This window comes from Stegodyphus dumicola, chromosome 8 (genome assembly GCF_044657685.1).
Source record: "Stegodyphus dumicola isolate Sdum_Otavi_A_Nest chromosome 8, ASM4465768v1".
NCBI classification, from domain to species: Eukaryota; Metazoa; Arthropoda; class Arachnida; order Araneae; family Eresidae; genus Stegodyphus; species Stegodyphus dumicola.
The window spans coordinates 119,018,873-119,046,550 of record NC_140775.1 but is presented as its reverse complement, the minus strand read 5'-3'; the positions used below and the strand labels follow the sequence as shown (position 1 = coordinate 119,046,550).

The 27,678-nt window shown below is 32.5% G+C and overlaps 1 protein-coding gene across 1 annotated transcript in view; it reads left to right on the top strand.

Annotated features, from left to right (window-relative positions):
- The window catches only part of LOC118186279 (uncharacterized), a 284,508-nt gene that overhangs the window by 124,839 nt on the left and 131,991 nt on the right, over positions 1-27,678 (top strand). Inside the window, exon 5 of the mRNA XM_085822330.1 lies at positions 11,497-11,575. Within this exon, the coding sequence (XP_085678456.1) occupies positions 11,497-11,575 (79 nt within the window). The remainder of the gene's footprint in view (positions 1-11,496; positions 11,576-27,678) is intronic.

Genomic DNA, 27,678 nt, shown 5'->3' with positions numbered 1-27,678 from the left:
TAGGAAAAACTTCCTGGTTTTCCTCTTCGAGACACAAAGCGCTTCAAAGCGGCAATAAATGATTCTGATGTAAGATTACCTACTAATTCAATATGTATAGCTCTTGTAGTAAAACACACGAAAACACAAATGTAGCATTTCATTGGTTTTACTCCTCGACCTTGCCTGGGCTTCACTTTAAATGGCCCGGCGTAGTCAATTCCAACTTTGGAGAAAACCTTTGACGGAACGACTCTAGACGATGGTAAATCAGACATTATCTGGGTAGATGTTTTAGCTCGTACACGATGACATTTCACGCATTTCCAAATCTGTTGTCTTACAACTGACCTAGCGTGGATTATCCAATATTCTCTTCTAATTACTGATAGCAATAGCAGGGGGCTAGCATGAAGATGGGATTCGTGAACATGATTCACTATAATCTGTGTTATGTGATGTTTCTTGGGCAACAAAATAGGATATTTTCTGTCCTGCGCGATGTTGGATTGTCTTAATCTTCCTCCAACGCGTATAAGTCCATTCTTATCGATAAACGGGTTCAAAGAAAGGATCTTACTATTTGAGTTTAACGGTTGATTCTTTTTCAGAAGATTATATTCATTAAAATACTCATCCATTTGAACTACTCTAACAATTGCATTTCTAGCGTATTGCAATTCTTCGGTTTTAAGGTAACCCTTAATTCTTGTTGCGGTAGATTTAGCTGAATTATTCGCAAACCGAAAACACCATGCGATGATTCTTTTAAGTTTCAAAAATGATGAAACTTCATTAAGGACTGGAATTTGCGAAGCGACTGTTCCAATTGAACAAGAAATATTTTTCCGTTGTTCCCTTAAAGACTCTTCTGAAAATGGTAAATTGATAGAGAATGGAATATTATTTGAATTAAGCCACTGAGGACCTGTCCACCACAAGTCATGAGTAGAAAGTTCTGAAGGCAAAATACCTCTTGATGCGCAATCAGCTGGATTCTCCTTTCCTTTTATGTGATTCCAATGTGATGAAGGTAAGACTGATTGAATTTCTGAAACGCGGTTGGCTACGAAGGTTTGCCAGCGTGTTGGTTCTGATTGTATCCAGGACAAAACTATCATTGAATCACTCCATGCGTAAATACTGTCAACATGAATTTGCAATGAATTCTGCACAGCTTGAACCAAATGCACTAATAGAACTGCAGAGCAGAGTTCTAAACGAGGAATAGAGATTACTTTCAGGGGAGCTACGCGAGTTTTTGATGTTAGTAGCTGCACCGAAATTGAAGAATGATTTGAAGACTTTAAATAAATCACTGCGGCGTAAGCTTTCTCTGATGCGTCACAGAAACAATGAAGTTCTACATTTGTAGATTTGGGCAATAATACTCTCCTAGGAATATGAATGCATTCAAGATTTGCGATATCTTCACAATAGATTTTCCATCTTTGATTGATTTCATCTGGCAAGGGATCATCCCACGAGATTTGTAATTTCCATATGTCTTGAAGCAAGATTTTTGCTGCAACTATAAAAGGTGCTAACCAACCAAGTGGATCAAAGATTTTCGAAATAGAAGATAAAATTATTCTTTTAGTAGAACACTCTCTGTTTTCGAGATTTCCAAAGTGGCAAGTAAACTCGTCTTGCGTTGGATACCACTCCAAACCCAATAATTTTATTGATTTAGTATCAACTACTGCACATGAAGAATTTGAGTTCCGAGCACTCAAAGCAGTTTCCAAAATCGAGCGATCATTAGTACACCATTTATGAAATTGAAAGCCACCTTTTTGTAAAAGTTCACTCAGTTGTGAAATTAACTCTACTGCGTCTTCTACTGTGTCTGAACCAAAAAGGACATCATCAATATAACAATTGTGTAATATTATTTCAGCTGCCTTTGGGAATTTAGTTCCTTCCTCAATTGTTAGTTGTTTGAGTACGCGAGTAGCCAGGTATGAAGCGGAAGTAGTGCCGTACGTAACTGTGCACAACCTGTAAGTTTTAATCGGCTTCGATGGATCATCTCTCCAAAATATTTTTTGGAATTCGCGATCTTCATCATGAATTTGAACTTGTCGATACATTTTCAATAAGTCGCTAGTAATGGCTATGGGATAGCATCTAAACCTCAAAATAGTAAATAAGTCGTCTTGTACCTTGGGACCATTCATTAGCGTGTCATTAAGCGATATCCCTGATGTAGTTTTGGCACTAGCATTGGAAACGACGCGTAATTTTGTGGTAAGACTGGATTCTTTTAGCACGTGATGATGAGGTATATAATAATGAAAATTTACCTTATCTGGATTATCATCGGATAATTCTTCCATGTGTCCAAGTGATAAATATTCGGACATGAAGTCTTTATACTGTTGATATACTTCAGGAGTTTTTATTAATTTTTGTTCCAGACTAAGAAAGTTTCGAAAGGCTGATGGTCTGGAATTACCTAACTCATTTCTTTTAGGCTTGAATGGCAGTTTTACTGAGTAACGACCCTTTTCACTACGCACGTGATTTTCCACGAAATGATTTTCACACAATCTTTCCTCTTTAGTTAAAGGTTTCGATGTGGGAATTTGTTCCAAATCCCAAAATGATTTAACTAATTTCTCCGTGTTTACGTTTAGCGTATTGACTGAAACCTGCTTACGGTTTGGGAATTCAAAATGTGTAGTTCCAGCAATTATCCATCCTAACTTAGAACAACATGCAAATGGAAGATTTTTGCCCCTTTTAATTACCTCGCCATTTATTAAAGTAAGGAATACATTAACTCCAAGTAAAATATCAATTTCTCCCGATTCATGAAATGTAGGATCTGCTAGAGTTAAATCCTGGAAATTTTCATATAAATTCAAAGGTAAAGTTACACTTGGAATGTTTCCTGTAATTTTGTCTATTATGTAAGCGGATGTTGAAATTCTGTAATTAGTATTAAAATGAGGTGTAAACAACAAGTCAACTTCTCCAGTAGTAGTTGTATTGAAAGTACCTAAGCATGACACTAATATCTTCGAATCCTTTATGCTCAATCCTAAATTGATAGCTGTTTTCCGACGAATGAATGATTTTTCACTACCTGAATCTAGTAAACATCTACAATTTATGAATTCCTGGTTTGAGTTTTGAACCTTAATTAAAGCAGTACACAAAAGTACATGACTACGTTTACCATTAGCATGAGCTCCAAAATGTTTATTTTCATAGTTGTTTGCACAAACAGTTGGAGAAACCTCACTCAAGCTGTTTTCTGGTTTAATTTGCGATTTCGGAACAAACACTTGTGCTTCCGGTGAAGGGAATCTAGATGCATTTTTTGGTTTGAAATTATTTTCTAAATGCAAAATGCTATGATGATGCTTAAAACAATGCTTGCAGGTGTTTGCACTCTTACACATTTTAACTTTATGGACATTAGACAAGCAATTAAAACAAAGTTTATTAGTCTTAACAAACTCTATTCGTTTTTGCACTGGTAAATTTAAAAAATTAGAACACCTGTATAAAAAATGATCTTCTTTACAAAATAAGCAGGTAGAATTAGAAATCAGAGAAGTAACCCTATTATACACTGGTTTATCTGATTTATGCGTTTTACTAACTAAAGGTTTACTGTTCTGTAATGTTCTAGCGTAATTCTTCAAAAATTCTATCAAGTCATTCAACTTTGGTAGTTCGTCTTTTTTTAATTGACGCTCCCACCACAACTTTGTCGAAACGTCAAGTTTTTGCAAAATAATATACAACAACAAAGTATCACTAAAATTATCTATCCTTTGATCTAATATTTCCAATGAGCGAGTTATTTCGTTTACGTTATCTACTAAACTTAATATCGAGGATGCAGATTCCGTTTGTAATTGTGAAACGTTAAGAATTCTTTTAATAAAAGCAAATATCTGTTCTCTCTTATTAGAAAATCTCTCTTCTAGTAAATTCCAAGCAATACTGAAATTTTGATCAGCTATGGGAATTGACTGAATAATGCGATAAGCATCATTTTTCAAAGAACTCTTTAAATATTGTAATTTTTGAGCTCCAGAAAGATTTGAATTGTTGCGAACACTAGCGTTAAATAAATCTTTAAATGTTATCCATTCAGTTAAATTTCCGCTAAATGTGGGTAAAGATAATTTCGGTAACTTTAAACTTTCAGAGATTGATTCAGGTACGACAGGTTTGTCGCCATTTGCATTTACGACCTTGTAAACCTTTAACTTACGAATAATTTTTAAGTGAACCTCCTCAATTTTCTCTAAAATCGACTGTTCTTCGTCAACGAAAGTGTCTATTTTTTCATCATCACAATTTGTATAAATTTCTCTAAATAGAGATTTAAAATCTTCCTTAAAAATTTTACATTTTTCTAAGATTAATTCACCTTCAGCATTATCTAAGTTATCATAATCTATTCTCTCAATAAATTTAGTTAACTGTGTTTTCAAAATTTTCTTTCGCTTTTTTTCTATATCTGACATTTTGAAAATATTCTAAATTCTCGATTTTACTAATACTTTAAACACAACAATAGTAGCAATAAGGAAATCTCAAATGCAATTAAAATGCGTTAGCTATTTCACTCACCTCGAACATTGTATGCATTCCGTAAGTCTTGAGAATTCTAAACCGAAATTGCATTATCAACTCCATTACGGACACGTAGAATTCTTATTCACAAGCGCGGGTTTTTCTCGAAGCTCCGGCGTATGACGACCAAATAATGTAGCGAAGCGGTATCTTAACTTTAAATTAATAAACCTAAGAATACATCACTGCGAGTGGACTGTAAATTTAACCTTTATTCGGCGGTTTTAACTTTCGAACACAACACAGCACAAAGTAAAACGACAGAGTTACAATTAGCGGTTTTAAGAATGCAAGAACAAAATGCGAACTACGCATACAATCTGCGCATTGCGAAATAATATCTCACAGACAGGCAGAGAGCTCTGGTGGCTGAAACATCTTTCTTTTCTCTCAGCCAAAATGCAAGACATTTTTTTTTTAAATTCTCCATTAAACTAACTTCCTGTAATGCGTCATTAAAGACACAAGCAGTATCTATTTTAACTAAAAACATGTAAGGCTGTGTAAAACTCAGACTTGTATTGGAGTTGGTTTTGCAAAAACACTGCAAATTTTCAGGGAGTTACACATAAGGATCTCGTATTTCAAACAGCAAATTACATTAAGATAATACGTTTGCTCCTTGAATAAGTTACATAATTATCCCGAGATACGACTAATTTTTCTACAGAATCAAATCTAACCCTATCTAATTCTTATTTATTTATTTATTTGTGTGCGCTTAATTTGACATTTAGTTTTACCATGCTTTTTCATAGATGCAAAATAAAGGATTATTTCCTTTAATTTACTTGCGACTCAAAACTAAATGCATAGTACTGTTTGTACATTGTTTTACTAAAATTAAACAAAAGAATAGTTTTTGTGTCTGCGAGGATTAAAAGCTATTACCTATCTCTGTTCGATTAAAATCAAACTGAAGTTTTATTACATAAAATCATAAAATTACGAATACACGTTTGTTAAAAAAGTCGTATATATATTCAGTAATTTACCAAAATATAGAGTTTTATATTGCCTGTTTCTTTTGTAAGTTTGTAAGTTTATAGCCTTAATTTTTAAATATTTTATGTGCTCACCCTTAGTGACACGGAACCCAACTAGTTAAATCCGCTAGTGCTGTAAAAATCACAATTTATATGGAAGGAATTTAGCAAGTAACTTAAAATTTTCCAAATTGTGGACTTTTGAAATCTGTATTCCAAGTCTATATGTCGTTATTCATATACTCCATCTTTGCTGGAAATTTCTCATTTTTCAATTAAGTGAGTTCGCTGAATATTTTTAGCTTCGACGAAAATATATTACTATTAAATTTCTTGTACCACACGCAGATAGTTTTTCATCTTGATGGTCATTTGTTGAGATCTGATACATATTTGAATCGCAGCAACGGATCCGGTTTTGCTGTGTTTTAAAACACAAAAACACTTCTCTATTTCAGATGTACCAGTTTGCCCTTTGAGTCATTTGACACATAACGATCGCTCTCATTAGCGTAGAGAATGCTGAGGAAAATTAAACTTTCCAATTTTAAAGCGATATCTTTCACTGTGCCCGTTTTATAAATTACTGAAATTGTATACTTCAAAAATAAATAAATAAATAAATAAATAAATAAATTTAAAAAATTCTCAAAAAATTCGAAAATTTTCAGATTTTAAATTACGTTTAAAGGGGCGTATTTTTAACATTTTGTGCGTTACATTTATTTATTAAATACCAAGTTCTTTGCACTTAAGCCATAAAATTCAGTTCAAGAGCAATATCGCAAAATAGTTTTAAAATGAGCATATCTTTAGAATTTCCGACACATAGTCTCAAGCGCTCAAGATAAAAAGATTTTTTCCCCCGTAGTGTGTTGCCATTGCTCGCTTCGTTAAAGTTTTACAAAATATGAAATCGATAATAAAACAAATTCCAAATTTCAAATTTGGGGTTTCAGATGCCCATATTCACAGTAGGATTACGTCATTCAAAATTGGATGGCTCTAGGTACCGTTTTTTTATCACAATGTGAGAAACATACATACCTTTATGCAGATTCTTCATTATTTAACTTCTTCAAATTTAATACAGGGCGATAGTATTTGGTGGCAACGATTTGAAACGTGATACACCGTTTATAGGGTTCCGACGCAAAATTAAAAAACGAAAACAATAGTCCTTCAGGGACAAAGCCTCTTTGGATTAACAGAAAGAACATTTAAGCATTTAATAATAATAAAAAAAATCTGAAAGGTTTTCAGATTTTAAATTACGTCTAAAGGGGCGTTTTTTAACATTTATGCAGGTTCTTCATTATTTAATTTCTTCAAATATAATACAGGGCGATAATATTTGGTGGCGACAATTTGAAAAGTTAAACGGAGTGAATCGTTTAACTTTTCAGAGTGAATCGACGAAAAATCGCAAAACGAAAACAATAGTCTCTCGGAAACAAAGCCTCTTTAGACTAAAAAAACGCTGCATTATACATAGTATTAAAACTTTTACTTTTACAGCCTGTAGCAAATTTAGGTTTTTAATGGAAATAGTCAAACCACGTATCCTAAATAACTGAAATTATTTAATTTTTAACAAATAATGTAAATTCTTATAAATTGAAATAATTTCAACTGCTCTTGTTGCTGAATAACGGAACTTTCTGCATTCTGCCCCCATTCGCTAAATTAATTAATATCTTTTGAAAACCCATTTACTATATCTTTTGAAACCCCATTTACTATATCTTTTGAAACCCCATTTACTATATCTTTTGAAAACCCATTTACTATATCTTTTGAAAAACCATTTACCATTTAATATCGATTAAATCAATAAAGAATTAAATATACATAAATGAGTAACACTTAATTTTTCCTGAGTTAAACAGAAAAAACTAATTATTCAGATAATTTGGGTCTCGCATATCTTCAGTCTGAATAGTCAAAGATTTGCTGTATTGGTAAAGGACAGAAAAAAAAATAATATTCAGGTACCAGCATAAATGTTTCGTCGCTTCAAATACTTGTCATATTTTAGTTATTGTCTCGTGATATAAGCTCTGTGTTAATTAATTTCGTATAGGAACAACCATTACTTTTGCTCAATACTTTTGTAATACCGATAGAAAAGCCGTAATAGAATTCTGGAAAGATGTTAATATTCATCATCCAACACTTGGGACATATATTTAATTTTAGATGCTTCAGAACGAAACAATGCCGTGACGTTAATTGCATCATAAAATACAAAGGCAATAACTATATATGCCATAATAAAAATGTTATGCCTCATAAAAGCAAGCTCTTCTGTGGAGGTATGGGTATTAAAACAAACTTTCATCGCCAGCCTTTAATTGATAGACTTCGTTAAGGAATTGGTTATTTTTATTTTATCATGTTGACCTGACTCCTGATAACAATTTTAGTAAATTTGTAACTAATTAAAATTTATATAGGAGCAAATCAATATTGAATTGCTTTAAAAATTTTTAAAAAAAAATTGTCATCAACTCAAGTAAAATATTCGTATTTATGCTATTGTATGGATTAAAGTAACCTAATATCTTTTCGAAATATAACTTAATAAAGACACTTTTTGGAAACCACCACTTTTTAGGACATCTTAATTTATGCTAGTGTAGAGATTAAAATGAAACTTTTCTTCATACATTAATGATGCGATTTCTAAACTTAATAAATTCACCTACTTCTAATTTAGTCTAAAAGACATCAATTTACATGTAATTAAAATAACATATCAATATAATTATATAATTAAAAACTGTTACAGATATTTTTAAAAAGAAGATTTAAGCATCAATGTAAACTCGAATAAATTAATCAGTGTAGCCTTGTACGTGAATAACGTGAATATCTATATATATAAGTCTGTGTGTTTGTTCGATATTAACTCAGTCACTACTATAGCTAAATCACCAAACTTTCTACAATTCTTTCCTCGGTCTTGGTATCCAAAACATTAGCTAAAATCAGAGATATCAATTAAAAACTCTTAATTTTCACCCCTATTCGCCCTCATTTTTCTGAGCGGCAACAGTCTTGCACACTGGAGATAAAAATCTGCATATTTCGAGAACTGTTGCCACTGCTCGCTTTCAAATCACAGAGTTCGTTAATAAAAAATTTCTAAGTTTTACAATGAAATAAAAATAGCATTGCCAAAAATTAAATACATTATTTCCGATTCCCAAAATTCGTGGTAAGCCATTTCGACTATTCGTACGAATTCGTGTGACTTTAATCGCTGAGATATTAATTAAAAACTCTGAAAACACTCATTTTTCCGAGTAGCAAGTCTCGCTCATTCAACAGTCTCGCTCATTGGAGTCAACAGTCAACATTGGTCAACAGTCTCGCTCATTGGAGATAAAAATGCTTTATTCCGAAAGGTATTACTACTGCTCGCTTTCAAATCGTAGAGTTTGTTAATAAAACATTTTAAGTTTACAAAATCTCTCTATTTACAAGGAAGAATGCCTATTTGCGTATGTGTTTGTTTGTTCGCGGTTGAGTGGAAAGACGAAAATCATTAAAAACCGCGTGCCATTGTTCCTGATATAATGAGAGAAAATTAGTTTATTTTTCTCTATCAAAATTTTTTATCTAGGTTCCATATCGCATCAGACTTAAAAATGTATAACTATAATCGTATTTTTTGCGTCGTTTTCAGAGAAGGATTACAGAGGTATCGTTCTCTCTGTTGTTAGATACGCTCAATCTAATTTAACTGGCATCGGGTACTTCCGCTAGTTAGCAAACTTTCTTAAATTTCGAAACTTCTATAGGATGCATTTTACAATCTATCATTGTTTTTTAAAACAGTATAGAGGAAGAGCTTCTAAACAATTTCGAAACAAATAGCGAATATTATATAGTCCAGAATTGTTATCAGCCACATGTTAGTGAAATTAGAAGAAGTCTTCTATTTGATTCACGTGTGTGTTCGCTTAGACCTTAAGGTTAAATTAATTAGAGTTCGGAGAGAGAGTATGAAATCTGCAATGAATGCTTCTTGGTAGTAAAGGCCAGCTGCTTGCATGGAGAAACTCAATGTTAGTCTGTATTTGTGAAGGCCATATCATTTTCGATTGTTGTGCGAGCTGTCGACTTACAATGTTCAGTTAGTAAAAAAGTGACTAAGTGCAACAGAAACATATCACATATGAAATTTGAGAAACAGATTTCTTGTAAATTTTGGTAATCCTCAAAACGGCGAGTCGCCTCTTGTCTATATGAGAAGTTTATAAATAGCTGAGGACAGTAACTCATCAACACCAAAGGAATACTTTTTCACGAAGCATCGTTACTTACTCTTCGTGGGAACAGTTGAATCGCAGAGTTGTAAGGTTAAGAATGAAAAAAAAAAACGCCTTTATCACAGGAACATGTAGTCCTAAATGCAACCAGCATATGCTAAAGAGCGTTACTTAATAGAAAGTATGTTGGGCAGTACAAGTGTGTACCATTCTAGAAGCTGATTAGCATGATTGTTCATTCGAGTAGTTAAAGAATTTTTTTGGCTTTTACAATCATTGATTGGTTACAATTGATTTCTTTTATTAGCGTTTTAATAAAAGCCTTTAAAGCGAGAATCATAGATCCTCTAATATCGACTTTGTCACAAAAGTCTGGTGAAGTCTCACACTTTTCAACACATTCAGTCAATTTATGCCTCGAAGTTGCGAACCAAGTATTGTCACGAATGGTTCGGTTTGGTTTATTGCGATTACAGCAAAGCACACCAGGGCTTCTGCCTAAGAGGAGGGATGCCTTCGTGGAGGACTTTCTCACAAATGGAATACATTTCATTTGAAACTGTAAATGCTGCATTTCTTGTAGCTTTGAATTTGGCTGTAATTCAAATATACTAATATGGCAATTGCGGCTTCATAGTCTTACATAAAAATCCTCTGTTTGTTGCTTCAGACTTCTCTTTAATGCTTGTCTAATAATCTTTGAACCATTCTATACCGTCATTATCACGAAGATTCTTCATTGCTGTTAACACAGCGAGATGCCAATTCTTTGATATAAGAACATATGATATTATTGTGTAGGTATGATTTTTCTAAGCCGAGCACTTGCGGAACTTTTATTTAGTTCACTTTTTTTAGAAAAAATAGGCGTTAACCCAGAAGGGCTATTAGTCACGAAACGTCGAATCACTAAAAAAGGATGTTGCCACCAAATATTGCCCTGTATTATATTTAAAGAAACTAAATATGTATTAACGTTTATCGCATTGTGAAAAAACAGCGGAATCCAGAGTCATCAAATTTTAATAACATAGTCCTCTACCGCACATGGGGACCTAGAAACACGAATTTGGATTTTGAATTTTTTTAATTATATATTTCCTATTTTGTAAAACTGTAATGAATTTTTGATTGAAAAACTCAACAGTGTGAAAGCGAGCAGTGATAACACTGTAGAGAATATAATATTTTTATCTCCAGCCCACGAGACTTTCCATCAGAGATTCCAAAGATATGCTGTTTTTTAGTAGTTTTAGCCTAATGTGGCGTTAGCCTAAATGCTCTCGAAACGTGCATGAGTCTATAAATAAAAATGACTGTTTAGGCATAATGTAAAATCTGAAAGCTTTCAGATTTAAAATATATTTATATATATATATTTATTTATTTATATTTTTTATTTACTCGGAGGAAGAAATTAGCAAATTCCTAACAATGGCGTAGAGGTGACGATACATGAAGAAACAAAACGTTTCATAGTTTAGCATTTTCTTTTATATTTACTTATGAGTAGATTTGATTAAGTAATAATTTTGCCATTCTGTTTTTCATGGATAATTTTACCTATTTCTGTAATTATTAAATTATTTATGCTTTTTTCACAGTACTATATTAATAGATAGCTATGTTTGAATCATTTAAATGTATATTTTCAGTTCACTATGACATTTCTCTGCGATATCTCACCCTAGCTGACGCCACGAGAAGTCATGAAGAAGTTGTTGTCATGAACGGGTAAGTGTCAATATAAATTAAAATACAATTATACATGACAAGTATGTTACAAATGAATAGTTCTATAATGTCATAAATTAGCATTTCAGAAAAGAGTTGTTATAAAAGTAAAATATTACGCAGCAGTAAGCAAAAGTGAATACGAAATATGCGAACTTCCCTGAATATTAACTGGAAGATTTTTATTTACAGAAAAAAATGTTCCCAGGTATGACAAAAAAAACATCATAATTGTCACATGTTTTCAGCATTTCTTATTTTTTGCATCTTCATTTTGCATAAAACTTCATTGAAATCTGATAACTTCAAATATATTTTGTGCATAATTACACAATTTGATTTTTTTTTTTTAATTTTTGATTTGTCTGGTATAATTTGAATTGAATTAAAATATAAATTTTTTGCTCTGAATTTCTGAGCTTCGCTATAACTACTATTATATACGTTATGAAACTCAGTAATCTGCCGAGTATGCACCTCAACTTTTAAAATATATACATTTTATTTGGCTATATAAACTTTTAAGAAATTTTTAAACTTTGCAGAAAACTCATCCTCATTTAGATTGGTGTGATGTTTTGTGTACAACATCAATCCAAATTTCGCAGTTTACAAAAGCGTCCCATTACAGCGTTTTCTGCTGTTCTATTCCAAATTTTCAATGTCAGATTTTCAACAAAAGTGGTATTCAGCCCGTTTGATAAATATACCAGCAAATAGGAAATAAATTCATTTTTAGCGATGCTTATTACTCTGTAATTGATTTAAATGAGGTCACATATAATTATCAATTATTGTGCATTAATTGTATCGATATGCATGCGGAGTCTGCCGGCATTTAATGTCATATTAATATTCATGATTTCATGTTTTTAATTGAATAAAAATTGCCTATTAAACCAAACAGTCTGTTCCAACCATCACGAGAATAAGTATCTCTGAAAAAAAGTTTGAAATTAAAATGTGAAAGTTTAGCATATTTTAGATGAGATTTACGTCATTAATATACATAGAAACAGAAATTCATTTGAAATCATAATCATTTAGAATAAACATTAATTTCAAAGTGCAAATATTTCACCCATTTTTGTCTTTGAAATTTAACAATTTTTATTTATATGATCCTTTTTAGTTTAATGTTTAGTGCTCATTTGGTTTACATTTTAAAACAAATATTAAAGGGTAAATTTGTAAATATGTCTTCTGTTTGTTTCTCGAAATGTATTTACAGCTACTTTATTTTCAAATTTCTTTACAATTTATGATTAACTAAATCCCCTCTAGTGATTTTATACAAGTATGGCTCAAGCATTAATTAAACTTTATCACTCTTCGTAATTTTAAGTGTTAAAATAGCATAGACGAGCTGATATATAAATGCAAAAATTTCTTGAAGCTTCTCTTCAAAACATTCATAACTAGGGAATTTTATTTAAAATATTGCATTTAAAGCTTTAAATACTTTTTTATTTTTCGTATCTCGAACATACTGAATATACATTCAAAAGTGTAAAATGAATAAACTTAACATAAAAAATTTGAAGTAATCATACTTCGTTTAATGTAAATCGTATGCAAACACTTTTTTATGTCTGAGTAATTCAGCTCCGAAAGCAACTTGATGTTTAATTTCTACAAAGCCGGTATAAAATGTTCCGAATGTTTCTGCTAAATGGTGTGACTGGTTACTGACGTTCTATCTTGTTTTATTTATTTTGTTAAAATTAGAAGCATGTTATCTGCTGTCGAACATTTTAGTCTTTCTGAAACACACTATACAGTAAAAATTCAATTAAAATTTCTTTTAGCATCCTTTATAGTATATTGCAATGTTACATGTCCTTACAGATCTGAAAAAATGCTGGAGGAAATAACTAATAAATTATGTAAAGAGACTGCCAGACCACAACAACATCAACATCAGCAGCAACAAAAATAACAGCACCAAAAAGAACAACAAATTTACTACTTGAAAAATGCAGATTACGCTCCGCTCTTCAAAAAAATGTATTTATCATTAAAGACTTTAGCAGTATTAATAAAAATGAAATTTATTAGAAAGATTTCCTATTGGTTAAATAAAATCAATAAAGAAAAATGTATGTTATTACAATATTTCATAAAAAGATTTGATTTTAATTTGAAAGCAAAACATAGATACAAAAGATGTAGCGCTAGAAAAATTTGAATAACTCTAGATGAAATGCTGAGTTTTATATATTAGAAACAAATTTTATTTATTATGTTTATGGTATAAAATAATTCTTGCTGACAAATTTTATTAAGAAACGCAGATAAACTATCATTTTAGGTAATTTATATTTTTATACTAAGAGGCAAAATACTTGCATAATCAGAAAGAAAAGTGAAAAATCTTATGCTTCGTCGATTGCACTCGGATCCTTTCATGTTTTTTTTTTTTTTTTTTTTTTACTTTATTTCTAACTTAAACGATTTTGTGATTACTGAAAATGCTTACTTCTCTTCGCTGTGTTAAGAAATCTGAATGCCTACTTGCAGTTCCAACTTTAACTAATTGCTACAAAAATATAAATATTGATAAATAAAGCCAGAACAAAATGCTATTTATGTAACCATTTTTAACTCCAGAACAAACAGACAAGCGGTGTGAACATACTAACTGCATGGGCGTTTTCGTTGTTTTCCCATGTGTCAGGCAATTTATGTTTACCTGACCGTGTATACGAGCCATTTTACCTTAGAAAATCCTCCATGAAGGCATCCCTCTTCTTAGGCAGATAGATCTAGAGTGCTTTGCCATAAACAGGTAAACCAAACCAAACTAACCGTCCTAAAATTATTGGATGATTGCTGTCACAAACTCACTAGAAGAAAGCTACACCAAAAATTCCATACAAATCTCTACCAAACTCTACAAAGCAACAAAAAATATATATGTAAATTATCCCTAACCTGAAATTTAGGGCTACTGTAATACACTTTTGCTGAAGTGGGAGTTACAAAAAAGCTATTTATGGAGTATTCTGAAAAGTGGATATACTCTTTTATAAGCTCATAAAAGTATGTACAAAAAAAAATCCCAAAACGGCGCGAATATTGGCAATAGGTATTCAGATGTCATCAGAACCTTTCAAATTGTGCTGCTTCGTGGCAAAAATATTTGTTAAATAAATTTCGAGCAAATTTTAAATTTTCAAATAAATTACTCCGTCTCAGCAACAATGCTTACCACCGTGTAGAATTTAAATGGCTCAGTTCTTCTTTATTGTTTATACTGCTCCAATAAGTAGACAAAATTAAAAATTATCTAAATAAAAGTTGAGTTGAATACATAAAAATAGTAAACAAAAATCTGAAAAATATATTAAGAAATGTCTTCAAAATTACAAATAAGAAACGGAAAAAGTGTGATAAGGTTACATAAAAGAAGAAGAGATGAAGATTTATATGGACAAGGATGTCTCGTGAGAATAAGCTGAAAATTATTATTAGTCCAAAGGGATTTGTATCCCGAAGGACTATTAGTTTCGTTTTGGCATTTTGCGTCGGACTCATAAATGTCGGTTCACTTTTCAAACTGTTGCCACAAAATGTTAGAGTCCTGCATTATATTTGAAGAAATTAAATAATGAAAAAGCTGCATAAATGTATGTATATTTCTCGTATTGTGATAAAACAACGGTACATAGAGTCATCGAATTTTGAATAACGTAATCCTCCAACGAATATGAGCATGTGGAAGACCAAATTTGAAATTTGAAATTTGTTTTATGATCGATTTCCTATTTTTTAAAACTTTGACGAATTTTTGATTAACAAACTCAAGGATTTCAAAGCGAGCAATGGCAACGTTGTGCAGAAAAAAACATTTTTATCTCCAGCGCGTGAGTCTCTGTATCGGAAATTCTAAAGATATGCTCGTTTTAAAACTATTTTGCGATATTGTTGTTGCACTGGATCCTATGGTTTAAGTGCGAGGAACATGATATTTAATAAAGAAAGGTAACACACAAAATGTTAAAAAACGCCCCTTTGGACGTAATTTAAAATCTGAAACATTTCAGATTTTTTTTTTTTTTTAACTTACAAACACGTTTTCAATAGTTGTTAAAATAGTCTTTATTAAATTAATTAAATCGTTGGCAATGTTAAAAAAGCAAGCTCGAGAGCCACGAATTGCTTTCGCACGTAAAATGTATAGAATTTGATTTTTGGTAAGAGATAAGTTTTTCTCTGCAGAATTGTATGTAGCCATTTTTTTTTTTTTTTTTGCGTTCAATAAAATTTTTATGCTGTGTTTTGTTTTGAACCTGATGTCGCAACCCAGGTTTTGCATAGCGGTTTCGGCCACTACACCACATCAGTAAATATTAAAAGTTGTCGGCAGCTTTTAGGGATTGTTCCTGAGAGTAAATTTAGGAACGGACTTTTTCGCCTGTGAACTTGAGTTTTATGTGAACAGTAAAGACTTTCTTCTCTTCAAGAACGATCTAATTTTGCGTGTAAAGACAGTTCGCGTGGGGAAGCCTCTTCAGTGACAAGTGACAGTGTGTCAGAAGGGAACGCCGGAGGAAGCGTGATCTAGTGCCGCAAAATAGTGACATATCCCGGAAGAATATCCAAGTAGTGCCAGGAGAGTCAATCGTAGGCGTCTTCAAAATTGGTGAGTAACATTTTTGTGATTTTGGAGAGGTTATTGCCAGTTATTCCAGACTAGGCTTATTTTGGATATAGAGCAGGAAAGGTTGCCTCTTAATTAGCATTTTTTATATACGCTTTGTTTGTAGGCATAGGTATTATCATTAAGCGTTGTAAGGCAATTTGTGTTCAGAATTGTTAGGGAATTATTCAGTTTTGGAGATATAGACCTGTTGTTGTTTTTGTATTATTGTTTTTCTGGGTAGGTTATTTTTCTTTAATTTTCCATAATGGGTGATTTTATGAGGAAATTTACTAAAGCTCTGCTATTGGAGTTAGCGGAGGAGCTTGAAACAAATGTGTCTCAGGCAAATAGAGTAAGAGAAATTAGGCAGGCTATTCTAAATGCCGAGGACTATGAAGAAGAAGCTGCGAAAGAATACGCGGCAAGAATTTGGGCTGCGGCTGAGCAGAGAAAAGCAGAAGAAAAAGCCGAGCAAGAGAGAGCAGAACGGGAACGGGAACGTGAACAAGAGAGAGCAGAACGGGAGCGGGAACGGGAGCGAGTTTTTGAATTGGAAAAGTTAAAACTGATGAATGTGGTTCAGACTAATAGCCTAGCTTCCACGGTTTCGAAAGTTGAACAATCTAGAGAAAAAAAGGTTAATTTGAAAGATCTAGTACCGCGTTTTGAACCGAGTAATATAGATATTTCATTATTCTTTATGCTATTTGAGAAACAAGCTCAAAAAGAGAATGATAATGAGATTGATTGGGTATCGCAATTAATTCCTTTATTACCTTACGATGTAGCCCAGTTAATAGTGAAAGAACCAGCGGATAAAGGGGATGATTATCAGCATGTTAAGAAATTACTTATGCGGAGATTCAAGCTTAGTTCTTGGGCACTAAAAACAAAATTTGAAGAACATTCTAGAAAAAACGGAATGTTATGGGTGGATCTAGTGTATGAATTGAGAGTGTATTTAGAGAGTTGGTTGGATTCAGTAGAAGTTCAAGATTTTGAAAGTCTTAAGGAACTTATGCTCACTGAGCAAATTAAGCGGCGAGTCCGTCTAGAAATAAGAGAGCACTACTTAGACAATTGGGAAGAATTTAAAACAGCTTCCATTTTAGCAGGGAAATGCGACAAGTATGAGTCTTTGCGAAGAGATACGAGGAAGTTAGAACAGAGAGCGGGGTTAAAGAAACCATTTGAGAAAGATAGAGAGCGGCATGTAAATTCTAACTGTAGTTATAATCAGAAAAGTAGTGGTCATCAAAGAATTAAATCAGAGGAGCATAGAAAAGGTGAGGCTCCTAAAAAAAAGCAAGTTTTCAATGAAGCAGGTTTCGAGAAACAGCAGAAAATAAGGTGTTACCAATGTGGAAAGGACGGACATATCCGACCTAACTGTCCTTCGCTGGAAAAGAATAAGGCTAATCTGGTGAATAATCTAGGAACGAAGAGTTTAGGAAAATGTTTTGAGCCGTATTTCAAGAAAGCAGTAATTAATGGGATAGAGAGAGAATATCTGAGAGATACTGGAGCTGGTATAGATCTGTGTAATAGTACTTGGGTTGATACTAATGACTTATTAGGGGAAACTGTATGGGTGAAACAGCCTTTGGACACAGAATGTAAATGTTTACCTTTGGCGAAAGTCACCATTGAAGGTGATTTTGGTGTGGTCACCACAAAGGCAGCGGTTACTCCGGTAGAGTTAGATAAAGAGTACTATTTGTTAGGGAATAAAACTGCACAGTTGATTAAGGAAATTAGGGAACGACCGGTTCTTTTGAATGCTGTGGAGACTCGTAGTCAGGCGCATGCGCGCAGGAGTTTAGAGAGAGCGAGTGCAAAAGACTTAGATTCCAGATCGGAAGAAAAGAAAGAGATAGAAAATGAAAGGGTTGTTAAAAATGAGCATTCGGAAGAAAGGAGGTTAACCAGTAATATGGAAGAGAACATTAAAATTCCAGACATCAGTTTAGAGGAAAAGGCTATCCTTGCGGATGTTTCGCCAGCAGAATTCTCGGAAGCACAAGCAAAAGAAGCTCATGATAATGTTCAACACCAAACAAAATTTATTATATCGCATACTGAAGGAACACAAGATCTGCAGAATTCGATATTCGAAAAACTCACTTCTATCAAGACGTTTTCTTCTGAGAAATTGCTTCCAAATAACCTTGCTGTAAAAATGATGTTCAATTATAATGCTGAATCAAATGCATATGCTATATGGCGTGCAATGTATAAGGAGACATTACCAGCCATTGGCGAGTTTTCTTTGGATGAACTGACAAATTATAAAGTAAGGAAAAAGAAATTGGGACCTCATCCAAATATAGTTGTAAATGTTGAAGAGTGTCCTATCTCAGTGATTGATTATTCAAGATCAGATCTACGGACAGCAGGAACTTTAGCATATGAAGTATATGGAGGAGCCAATCCTTTTTGTTCTGTAAACTGTTGTTCGAAAAATGATTTTTGTAGTATTTTGGAATTATATTTTTGTAGATTCAAATTTGTTTGCATCATATGTTTCATTTTTAAAATGGTTAGAATAAAATGTTTAAGTATTAGCATTTTGTAAACTGAAAAGGTACTTTGTGTAGATTCAAATTTAAATCTTTTTGTTGTATTTTTGCATTTATGTTATCTAGAAATAAGTGCAGGGTAATGTAACTGGCTTCTCTATTATCACTTAAATGGTTACCACTTGTGTTTTGAAAGCAGTGAAATGTATTTAGAATTTTTCCTTCCATAGTCAAGAAAAATTTCTTTATGAGGGGAGGAGCTGTGATAAGGTCACATAAAAGAAGAAGAGACTGAAGATTTATATGGACAAGGATGTCTCGCGAGAATAAGCTGAAAATTATTATTTTTTTAACTTACAAAGACGTTTTCAATAGTTGTTAATTGTTGTGTTGTAAAATAGTCTTTATTAAATTAATTAAATCGTTGGCAATGTTAAAAAAGCAAGCTCGAGAGCCACGAATTGCTCTCGCACGTAAAATGTATAGAATTTGATTTTTGGTGAGAGATAAGTTTTTCTCTGCAGAATTGTATGTAGCCATTTTTTTTGCGTTCAATAAAATTTTTATGCTGTGTTTTGTTTTGAACCTGATGTCACAACCCAGGTTTTGCATAGCGGTTTCGGCCACTACACCACAAAAGCAATAACTAACAGTAAAAATTAAAATAAATATACAAGCATATTAAATCAGTGAAGACCATTATACAATTAAACAGAGGAGAGGGTAAAAAAAGTTAGCAGAAACAGCATTTTGTACACTCGCCTGAAGAAGTTGATTACACGAAAAAAGTTACGCGTCATATGGCGAAATTCCATGGTTTGGGTTTCAAAACCATACTGGTCTCTTCATGAAAGTCTTTCCCATTGGGTTGGTATCGTTTTTGGTTTTCAACCTATAAGTGTAAATTACTGAACACTGTTCCTGACAACACCCAAGGAGGTTAAAGTAAACGAAGTAACCCTTCTCTGTATGCCGTGCAAAAAAAAAAAAAGAAAAGAAAAAAGGAAGCCGTGACACGTCACGGCATGACGTCACGACTTATCATGGCCGCCGCTATGCGCGAGCTTCTGGTTGGTTTTCTTTACATTCTAATTGGTGTTGTGTATCTGTTAGCTAGTCATTATTGAACGCTCATAGGTCCCCAGTTCTAATTTTAATACTTAACATAATCGATTTTCTACTTACCTATGTAGAAAACTCGCAAGGACTTCAAACATATGTTTCACATTTAATAAAATCTAGGTACTTTTAAATGGGTAAATGACTATAAGACAAATGTATGCATGGTAAAACCTGGAAGACCTGTGAAAGTTTCAATGGTATTTTATGGCAAATTATGCCTACAGAGATTTTTCTAAGCCTGCGGAAGTTGATATTTGCTCTCAAAATCAGTGTAATTTTATTTAACAGTATATATTTCGGAGTCTTATCTGTACGCTGTATGGCGGCTATAATATGTCGTGACGTCATCTTGTTGACATTTTCTTGTCTTCACTTTTATGACGGCATGCTTACTTCATATATTCTAATCTTCAGGGCAACCAGTGAAATTTCTTTATTGTCTACCTGTGCATGCAAGCCTGCAATTTCCATTTCTTATCGTTTATAATCATCATCGATTACGGGCAACCCACTAAGGTTTTTGCTTGTTAATTGAAAGGTTAATTGTTTCAACCGGCTTTTCCCTCTTCTGCTGTTTGGAGTGCGGAGTGAAAGATCGGGGCTTCGCTGTTCCTTCTCCTACCGCCATGCTGTTCCTGAATTTCGCGAGCAAGACTTCGACTGTAAAAAGAATGAATTGAAAATCCATATTCGTATAAAATAGCTGCTATTGGTATCTATCTATCTATCTATCTCTATATATATATACAAAAAGATAAACATGAAAAGTAGCTTCACCATTGTTCCTCGTGGTTCGCAGACATGTGCTTGCGTTAACGAGCTTTTTCTATAATTTCCAAAAAATGAACCTAGTTTACGATTCAACTGGTACTTTTCAGAATATGTGTTCCATACTGCTTTCTCGGAACCTTTTATTTTGTGCAGATTGATTCAGGTTGTCTTGATCCGATGTATTCTACAGCAGTGATTTCCTCATGTCATGCGTGAAGACTATGTTTCAGTAGATATGGTGACATTTATTTGTATTCCTTAGCGAGTAGTTTCTGTAGATCTGGTAAATTTAATGTGTGCTTCAATAATGTTTATTCAAGTGAAATAATGATACTTAGAGAAAAGAAATTAAATATATTTCATATGTGATATGTTGTATGTTTTCCTCTGGTATGACTGGGTCTGGGATTAAGCACCATTAATAATGTTTTCTTTCCTTAGGTCGCATACCTTATCCTACACTACCCACCTTAAGCTTAACCCAGAGATAGTTCTGAGCATAGGCGAAAAATCTCAGTCCGGTTGCAGTAAAGGGTAATCAGAGAGTATTAAGGTTGCAGTAAAGGATAGTCAGGTAGCAGAGTCGTTGAGATGAGCCAGTTTTTTTTTATGTTTCACAAGATCTTACTGAAGTTTCCTGTTTGTTAAGTGCTGCTTCGTACACCAATAAAAAAGTTTTAAAAAATCTGATGTGGACATTACATACTTCCTTGTACGGCCTATTCAATTACACACAAATTTGCTACATTTGATTTAAACTTTTTCCCTCGAATTTCATTAATTTCGAGATACATTTCTCATTAAATTTTTCATTTAATTTCAATTTAAATTTATTTTCTCGAATTTCATTACAGATGTCTTTCTCATTTAATACAGTTCTCATTTCGAGGCAAGGCAAAAATACATAAAACTCAAACTACATAAAAACTGTAAAATACAGAAAAAATTAAAACACCCAACACAGTTAAAACAGTTAAAAAACAATTTTTCAATTAAAATTCGAGTTTTTACACATACAAAAACAGCAGTACGGCCAGTGGTCAGGAAGGCAGATTTTCCGGTGCACGAAACTGAAAGTTTACTTTTGGTCCCATTCTGCAAAAAAAAAAAAAAAAAAAAAAAAAAAATCTGAAATGTTTCAGATTTTAAATTACGTCCAAAGGGGCGTTTTTTAACATTTTGTGTGGCGTTTTTTAACTTTCTTTATTAAATATCATGTTCCTCGCACTTAAACCATAAGATCCAGTCCAACAACAATATCGCAAAATAGTTTTAAAACGAGCATATCTTTAGAATTTCCGATACAGAAACTCACGCGCTGGAGATAAAAATGTTTTTTCTGCACAACGTGGTCATTGCTCGCTTTGAAATCCTTGAGTTTGTTAATCAAAAATTCGTCAAAGTTTTAAAAAATAGGAAATCGATCATAAAACAAATTTAAAATTTGGTCTTCCACATGTTCATATTCGTTGGAGGATTACGTTATTCAAAATTCGATGACTCTATGTACCGTTGTTTTATCACAATACGAGAAATATACATACATTTATGCAGATTTTTCATTATTTAATTTCTTCAAATATAATGCAGGACTCTAACATTTTGTGGCAACAGTTTGAAAAGTGAACCGACATTTATGAGTCCGACGCAAAATGCCAAAACGAAACTAATAGTCCTTCGGGAATTCAAATCCCTTTGGACTAAAAAAAAAAAAAAAAAAAAAAAAAAAAAAAAAAAAAAAACTGAGTTGCAGAAGCTGACCTAATTCACTATTCTACTAAAGATTTTCAAATGTAAACATATGGCGACTTTGTTTAGGCTTAGCAGCATTGAAACAACTTTTAAATTATTGATAATTCTACAATTAGAGCATGCAAGTTACATAAAGGCATAAAAACCTTAAGCGAAATATGAGAACAACATAATTCAATTACTTTTAAAGCAAAAAATGCACAATTAACCAACACATAAGAATAGAAAACCTGAGCTCACCGAGTCAGGTAAGAGAGTGAGTATATATATATATTTGGTGCGACCGATTAACAACTAAAAAGGAAGGTGTACAGCTACAAGTTATAGTAGTCCCATTTACAAAATTTTAACGTTCGGAGGTTACTCGTTTTTCAGTTATGCGAGATATATGCATACTTACGTACAGACATCACTAGAAAAAAACTCTTCTGAATCCATCTTACAAGCCGTTTTGGGGAAAACAGTCCTTTGTTATGTCCGTACATACAGATGTCAAACAAAAACATAGCTCAAGTAGACTCAAAGAGGTCAAAATGGATGTTTTCGTTGAAATATGATATCCCAAATTTTTCGGGATTGCAAAACTTTCTTTACTTCGGAAAAGGAAGTAAAATAATCACACTCTTTGGATTGAATAATAAGGAAAAATATTAATGTTTACGTGGGAGAGGAAATCTCAAAACAGTCCTTTCTTCCCTATAATGAATATCAAATTTCCTTGCTTCCGATAAGAGATCTAACATCTATGGGTGAATTGTAAATACACCACACGTTCCCCTAGCACCCCTGAGGGCTTATTCATCTAATATCATCGGAAATGTAAATCTCATTGGAGATGTAAGTCATATATATAAATCTTCTGAGATGGTCTAATTTCAGTACTCACATGAGGGTATTCCTGCCTGCAAACAGAACAAGGAAGCCTCCGCTCTCTAACCTAATATCTCTAATCTAAATATATAAATTTTGTGCATTATATTAGTTATAATTTGAACGAAATATAATACTGTTAAGGGAATCTAGCGCCAAAGTGTCGCTATGGTAAACAAATACTAGATTGAATTTTAAAGAATGCATTTATTCTATTGTGGTTTATGCGCTGTCGGCGAAGTAGATTTAATTCAATCCAATAATTTTAAATGAAATGCAAGAAAAAATGCGTATAATTTAATATTCCGCACAAGGAAGTCATGTGGTGTACACACCAGATTTCGTATGAATAGCATTTGACAGACATTGTAGAATAGGCTTGTAAAACTCTTTAGTCGCAGTTCGACCGGAAGTCACAAATTCTTAAGATACCAAGCTCCACGAGTCTTTCATAGTGATGACATTCAATTTCCTTTCAAGGACATATCTATAAACCTAAAGACTTCGGAATACTAAACATGAGATGTAATCTAGGATAGTGCTATTAAAAAACTTTGCCATGCCATTCGATTATAGACAGTTGTCTGACCTCTTTCTGTGCTGAGGATTTTATCTGTGCTGAGGATTTCTGTGCTGAGGAAATAATCCGCGACCAACCATATGAATTTGTTTCATTTAGTTGTTCAAGGTAGTCGTCTAAGAATATCCAAAGTGGTCCTTTTACGTGATACTTCTATAATGCAGCGTTGTTATCGCCTTCGTGTTTGTGTTGTTTTCGTGCTCCTCATGCTTCACAAGATTTCCACCACTTTGCCGTATGCACTTGAATTTGCTTGTTAAGAATCAATCATATACTATATATACTATCTTAACAGCATCAAAATGACTGCCACTAGAGCTGTTATGAATATCTGAAAAAAGAATAGACATTCGAGATCTTGGGAAGATTAACTGCCTTCTAAAAGTCCCATCATAATAGGCTTCCCATCGTGAACAGAAAACGGTATTCCTTCAATATAATTTGCTCCGCTGGGTGCAATATCTTTTACCTAAGTATGCAATTTCTGTTAATTGGATGTCTGCTTACAGGCTCAAACTCTTCAATTAATAGTTTCAATTCAAACCTTTAGTTTTTGTTCTTCCGCAAATCGTCATTCTTACAAGGTTCTGTTTTAGATTCTGTGGTGTCTTTGTTTGTATATCAGACCATTATAGATTTGTTTGTACATAAGTACAAAAGCGATATATTTATTTTATATAGATAACTTGATATTAGAGGACAACTTGATTAGGACAGATACCGATTCACTTTTTTAAAATGGCTAAGAAAGCTGCTGCGTAATTGGCTGGAAATCCCGGTGTTGTGGATGTCCGGGTGGAATTCTGGGAAAAGCACTACCAGCTTGGTAGTTAAACATCATTTATTTTCAGGATGGCGCATTTATTAGCTCATTATTGTTTTAATTGACAGAATACTATGGGTGTTAAAAGTTCAGCACTATTTTAGATATATGACATATCCGCTAGTGAAAAACAGCTAGTAGTGGCTAAGCGACATATTGCCAGCAGGAAGGCGAAGTTGGGAAAGAGGATGTATAGTCAGTTGTGCTACTATTTACGCTTGTAATGTCTTCGCTTTAATCCTGAGCAGCAATTGGGCAAACGTTTACGGCAATGCGGATACTGCAAAGAAAGTTCAAATATATTGAAGGGGTTGTTACTGTAAATGAAAATTAGTAATTTAATGGGTCTATTGTCAATTTAGTCCATAAGTTTTAATTTGTTAATAAATGTTTCATCCTATTTTTATATTTTACACACATACACACACACATATATATATATTTCTCCTCTTGAGCATATTACTTACATTATTCCATGCATAAGATGTTCGAAAGTATATCAGCATTTGCCTTTGAAATCATTTGTGGTGAAAAATCTTCGGGTTGCATTTTTATAGTCGCTTTTCCCATTTGCTTACGCTGTTTACCAAGATTTACCAATGTATATATTTATTTTAATATTTATTTATTTATATTAGAATATGCATAATTTATGCCTCTTTATGAGACAATAAAAACTGTTTATAATTTTAGTACTATAATAACATAATTTACTTTAACCTGAGGGAAAATAAAAGAAACAAAAAAAAATTATTTTTATAAATGGGAAAAAATTATGAGTTTATTCAATGACAAATAATTTTTATTGCATATTTTAGCTAAAAGAATGCTTTTTTATTGTTTTGTGGAATTAAAGACATTAGTCTGCTTTTCGTTACTGTAAGATTTTACTTTTAAATGTTATTGAAATGAAAGGCCTTTATTTATGTAAAATTTTCTCACTTATACTCACACAATAAATATATATTTGATGTATAGATAAAATGAAACCCAACTGTCCGGACATTTTGCTCATCCGATTTTAATATAATCTTATCTAGTTAGAAAATTTTGAGTTCTGTTTAACACTAAACGGAGAAATAAAGAACTCAAGCCAACGTGGAATTCATCTTAAAAATAAAGCCGTGTTACAGAAGTAAACTTTACAAAGTACTTTTTGATTTAGATCAATATTTTTCTAGCAGTTTTAGCTAAGTCAAGATTAATTTTCTTTACTATTCACGGACGAATATCGATCTGATGCAAAGTGGTGCTTCATACGAGAACGAATAGATAAGGGGATTGAATAATGCAACATTCAGAGTTGTTTAATGTTTGGGTAAAAAAGAGTCATTAGAGTGTCTGAAAATATCCAGCATTCCTGTGATTATACCTATATCAGTAATCACTGCGTTTCTTTTTATTTTTTCATGAATGCAGTTAATTTCTACATTACGTTATTTATATCTGAAAATAAATTATAAGAATAAAGTCCTACACAAGAGAAAATTACGTTGTAAAATTTTCACTGTGTAAATCTCAGTTACTGTAGAAAGTGACGAATATTAAGAACTAATTAGCGAATAATCCCTTAACTTCGTGTGACAAGAAGCAACAAGATGGAAGGGTAACTAACCCTTTATTATTCCAATAAGATTTAGCAAAACTCCGTCTTGGAGTGTACAATAAAAGCCGACACTTGGGCTTGAACTTAAGAGACTAAAAATTAAACTAAAACTAAGATTAACTAAAGAAATATAGCCGAAGCTATCAAGATTCTGGACAAGTTGGCCTCTTAACTCTATTTGACTACGAAGCTTATCAAGGGCCTGAGTACGGCCGAGCGTAATAACAGATTTGAGAGAGAGAGAAAGGCCAAAAGGCAGACGCGCGTAAATCAGAAACTCTGATTCTCTCTCGCTAAGACCAAAGAACTTCGAGGTTAAATACCCTCTTCCTCATTATGTATTCAGACATGATTCTAAAACTACGTTCTGGCCGAAAGTAGTAAGTTGAAGTTAAGAATTTAACAGGAAAGGAACTTTAACTTAAAATTTAACTGTTAATAAAATTAACATAATCCTTACGACGTGTAAAGTGAATAAGAAAGTTATAGATTACTTAACGCCTAAGATAAGTAGTAAATCTTGAAAATTTATGCATGTTGCCTTACTTTTGTGTAACATTATTATTTTTAATTCAGGCATATTTATTAAAAGGTTAAATAATTGCATAAAGAAATAAATATATAAATTTGAAGAAAATTCTTTTTCAAATGAAGTAATTTTCTACTTTATTTATGTTTCTATTACATGGATAGTACTTCATCTTCTAGCGAAAAAAAGGCATCTTAATGGAATGCGTATTTTCCCTTAAGGAGACTCATACACCTTAAAACTCATAAGATCTTCGAATATGTGACTGTTTCAAGATTTAGGATAACTTATTTATTTTAAAAGCAATTACTGCCAACTTTTTACAGCTGACTACATAATATAGCTGCTTTATGAAATACTAATCAGAAATTTTATGTTGCCACAAATATTTTTATAATTTAATCCGCTTTGTGACAAAATTTTTCGTCGTGTTTCCACCTTGCGCGCACAGTTTAAAACATCTTGTTGCATAATTTAATTCCATATTTAATATATAGGTTTTATAACATTTGGAACTACAGTGAATCAAAAATTCTAAGAATTTCATGTTAATTTTTTTTTTTTTTTTTTTGGAGTTGAGTTTATAAAATGCATTTTATTAAAAAAATTTATAATGTTTTCATGCATAAAATTTTTAATATTAAAATATTCATCAGAGTTTTGGTTCAGTTAGAAAATAGTGCCCATATAAAGAATTCCATCAAATTTCAAGGATATACCATTAGCCATTTTTAAAATATCATGCGCGCAAGGTGGAAACATTACGAAGTGTTTTGTCACAAAACGAATTAAATTAAAAAATATTTGTGGCAACAAACTTCCTAGTTACTGCTTCGCAAAGCAGCTATATTATATAGTCATCTGTAAAAAGTTGGAAGTAATTGCT